At 39.5% G+C, this 3,885-nt stretch overlaps 1 protein-coding gene across 1 annotated transcript in view; it reads left to right on the forward strand.

The window, feature by feature from the left end:
• Window positions 1-213: 213 nt before the first annotated feature.
• The window catches only part of LOC118452738 (lysine-specific demethylase 2B-like), a 31,205-nt gene continuing 27,533 nt past the window's right edge, over window positions 214-3,885 (forward strand). The window contains exons 1-2 of the mRNA XM_035898543.1: window positions 214-301; window positions 3,020-3,098. Coding sequence (XP_035754436.1) covers window positions 214-301; window positions 3,020-3,098 — 167 coding nt within the window. The remainder of the gene's footprint in view (window positions 302-3,019; window positions 3,099-3,885) is intronic.

The following is a 3,885-nucleotide window of genomic DNA, read 5'->3' on the forward strand; positions in this document are numbered from 1 at the left end:
CGGTGCTTGGGGGGCGGCGTGGTGACCACGGGCAGCGCTGGGCTCCCCCCCGCCTCCAAACACGCTCCGCTCTCGCGACCCCCGCGCACCCCCGAAGTGTTGAGCAATTGGGTCCTGGCGGAGGAGAGGCAGCAACCCCAGCCCCCGCTTAGCCGGAGGTGCTTCCTGCTCCCCCTCCGCCCCCCGGACCCCTTTTGCAAAAGGATGCAATCGATGAGCCTGTTCGGCGGGGTCGGAGACTTTAAAGTCAGTAACTCCTTTGTGTTTGTATCGCATATTAAATTACAGCGCTCCCCTCCCCGTAGGTACTTGGTTTGCTTAGGTGACTTAAATTACGAAGTGGTAAGCAAAGCCAGACAGCCCAGCTCTGCAGCACGGCTGCCCGGCAGGAAGAAAAATGGGAGAGGTTTGCCCGGGAATCAAACGGGCCGGGGCGGGGGTTGCAAGTCACCTTTATTTACTGTAGCGTTGTTGAAACGGATCCTGAATCCCAGATAGCTATCACCAAAACCCGGCCTCAGTGAGGACTCCAGGTCTAAGCCGGCTTTCTCAGCAAAGAGGAGTTTTGGCTGTAATCCTCCTGAAATGGCTATAACTATGAAGCCACTAATCTAGTTTAGAAAATTTCCTTTTCTCCCCTAGGCTTAGTTTTGCCTGAGCATTTTAAGCTCCTTTTAGAAAAGTTAATGTGGTGGAGAAATTAAATACCTATCTTACTTAGGAAGGTATTTGTTTAGGAGATAAGCTCAACCCTGACCCCTCTTCCTCCAAAGAAAACACGAACACCTATTTTTTAGCTGGAAACCGTTAATTAATTTTCCAGAAAACGATTGCATGCTGCCCTCATCTTCCAGATACTCCAGTGGTTGCCATTGCTACATGTGAACTACAATACAATCCACGGCTTCCCTAGCCCAGCGGCTCTAAAATCTTTGGGTAGCTTTCCCCTTTCTAGGGAACTTGAAAATAACTGAGTGTCTTTTGTTATTTTGTTGTGGTCTGTGTCTGCTTTGTTCAGCCCTACAAGAGATTTAAATGCTTTGTTGGGGCATTAGGAAGAAAGGGTCTGCCTTCCTATTTGCTCTGTTTTTATTTTTACTATTGGTTTATTTTTTCTGTAAATCCAAGAGTTGTCTTGAACGTAGGCAAAACAATGACAGTGGTTAGTAAGAATAAAAAAAGCCAGTTTATATGAACACATGGAATTGGTTGAGCGATATATTTATTTATTTTTATTTCCCATGTCCTTGTTTTTATTTTTAATGATAACTCTTCTTTGACTTTTTTTTTTTCATAGGAATGTGGGTTGGAGGTTTTCCTTGAGATGCTGCAAGGCAGCAGTGTGATTTTTGGCTTGAATGCCGTTTGTCATAGCTACTTGTTCTCTAGTCTGCTAGGTTGTGTATCTGCCTCTGCTTCTCCCACCGATATTATTCTTGATGTTTGTTGACTTTCTGTCTTGGCTGAGTGTCCTTAAAAAATACCTGTGGTTTATTTATTTGCTTACCTAAAGCCACAACAGTTTTAATGGGAATGCCTGTGAGAAATAAAGATTTCTCTAGTATGGAAATATTTATTTGGTAACCTTAGTTAATTGGACTATTCATTACATTTATTTTGAGACTAGTAGCAATAAAGTTTCTGCAGTTTTAATGTTTTTGTAAGTGGGTAATTACTGTGCTCTGATGTGGTACCTTTAAGTAGGAATATTATATCCCTGCTTGGAATAATTACTTAAGCTGAATGCAGCAAGGAAAGAGTTGCAGAAGTAGAGGGTAATGCATCTGCAGGCATGGGAGCTTAGCCTCTGTTTCCTCTATTTCTTTCAGTATGAGTTCTTGTAACAGGGAAAAATCACTGATATGAGCTCAAGTCTGAGGTTCTTGTGCTCTCCCAGGAAGCCTGTACATGGCTGGCTGAATCTTGAAGTTAAACTACTTACTTGTGTGTAGTGCCTGAATACAATACATAAAGTGTATCGTGTATTTGGCAGTGGTTAGTGTATTTTGTAGTGCTGAAGAGTCAAACAATGTTTTCCAGTTTAAAGTAGCATATGGATGCTATCTAAAAGCCCTTTTTTCCTGTAAGAAAGGGGGAGTAGCAGAACCACAAAAACAGTGCATGGCCACCGCAGGAATTTCTCTTCTCTCTGTGGCAGAAGGCTCCGGAGTTTTGTAGGCACAGCTCACCCAAATCGCTGCCTTGTAACTTTCTCTCTAATCCCCAAATCACTGCTATTGTATCTGACCATTGCATAAAGAAATCCCCAGGAAAGGCCAGTTCTGTGTAATCCTCAGAGTGAAGCAACACGGTGATACTGGTCAGTGTTAATATAACAAACTTACATTTAATTTTCAGTTTGCTTGTGTTATGCTGTGACTCCCACACAAAACCTATTCCTTTTTCACTGTCTTCCTAAGTGCCAGGAGCTATGTAAGATTTCTATCTATCAGCTCCTGCAGTTATGTTTCTGATAAATTAAAACCAAAAAATACGCTGTTGAAAGTAACAGTAACCCTCACATAAAAAGAAAATTGTGTTCACAGAATCAGAGCTTTCTGCTATACTCAGATAATGCTTGCAAGAAAACATCTTTTTTCCTAAGTAGAAATGTATAACTTGTAATGTAGAAACTTCAACATACAGTTTGAACTACTCATTTGCCCAAAAGTAGTAGGCCGATTTGCAGTAATTTAGTTAGGATTATCTTTTAACTGTTAATATGGTATTTCATTACAGCCTGGGCGTTTCAGCCCAGACCTTAATTGACAAACTCTGACTGGATTCTATTTTACGTGCATCAGTGAACAGGAAAAATAGAGAGCAGCTGGGAGAGCATTGTCTGTCATTTGGTTTCCGGTTTGGACCTAAAATATGCATTCTCTTTATATTTTTCTTCAAGAGATAGTGGAGTTCTTTGGTGAGAAAAGGGAAACGGAGAGCATTTTGAGAAATGTAATGTGAGGTGCTAATGCCATTGTAATTGACTTTGGATTTTTTTTATTCATTATTCAAACAGATTTTACTTTTGAGTATGTGCAAAGAGAAGCTCTCAGAGTTCCCCTTATCTTCAGAAATAAGGATGGACTGGGAATTAAGTAAGTTACAACCAAATCTTGATGATTAATAAATGCTTTTATAAAATAACCATTATGCTTTCCACTTGTATGCGATATTTCTTTTGATGATCTCAAAATGTATTGCAATTAGTAAGACTGTCAGCACCCTTGAGAAGAGGAATGATTATTTTCCACTTATAAACAAGCAGATAATGAGGTCTATAAAAGTTAAGTGCATACGGGTGGTACTACACAATCAAAAATAAGTCTGTGATGAAAGTTAGGAATAAAATTCAAAGGTTCTTGCATCCAATTCGTGCTGTCATTGACAGAACAACCTCCCTTTAATTTTTGATTTCTCAATTGTTTTCTGCGTTACAGGTGGAATGTCTAATGATGTCTGTCATTTCCCATTATAATCGTATCTCTTCAGAATTTACAGCTTTGTAAATATTTAATAATGTCTAGTTAAAATGTGGTATTATTAGAGTCCTTTTGAGGTTGCATTTTGTTAATGTCCAGTCATAAACGACATGGTATTTTAATAAGAGAATCCTGCAAGTTTCTTTGTTACAAAGTGACAGTGCCTAAGAGAGAAATACTAAAATAATATACTTTATCAGCCACATAATCCATGCTTTAGATAAATGTTCCTTGATATTTTTGGAAATTAGGACTGTGTAACTGATTATATCTGAAAGATGGAAAATTAATTTTCTGAAAGCATAATTACTTTGCTCAGTTTCAGCTGGATCACCTCAAAGTTGAGGGAACTGAGGAGTCCCAATTATTTAATTAAAAAGAGTCAAGCCACCCCAATATAACT

This window comes from Egretta garzetta, unplaced genomic scaffold (genome assembly GCF_000687185.1).
Source record: "Egretta garzetta isolate BGI_Z169 unplaced genomic scaffold, ASM68718v1 scaffold447, whole genome shotgun sequence".
Classification (NCBI taxonomy): Eukaryota; Metazoa; Chordata; class Aves; order Pelecaniformes; family Ardeidae; genus Egretta; species Egretta garzetta.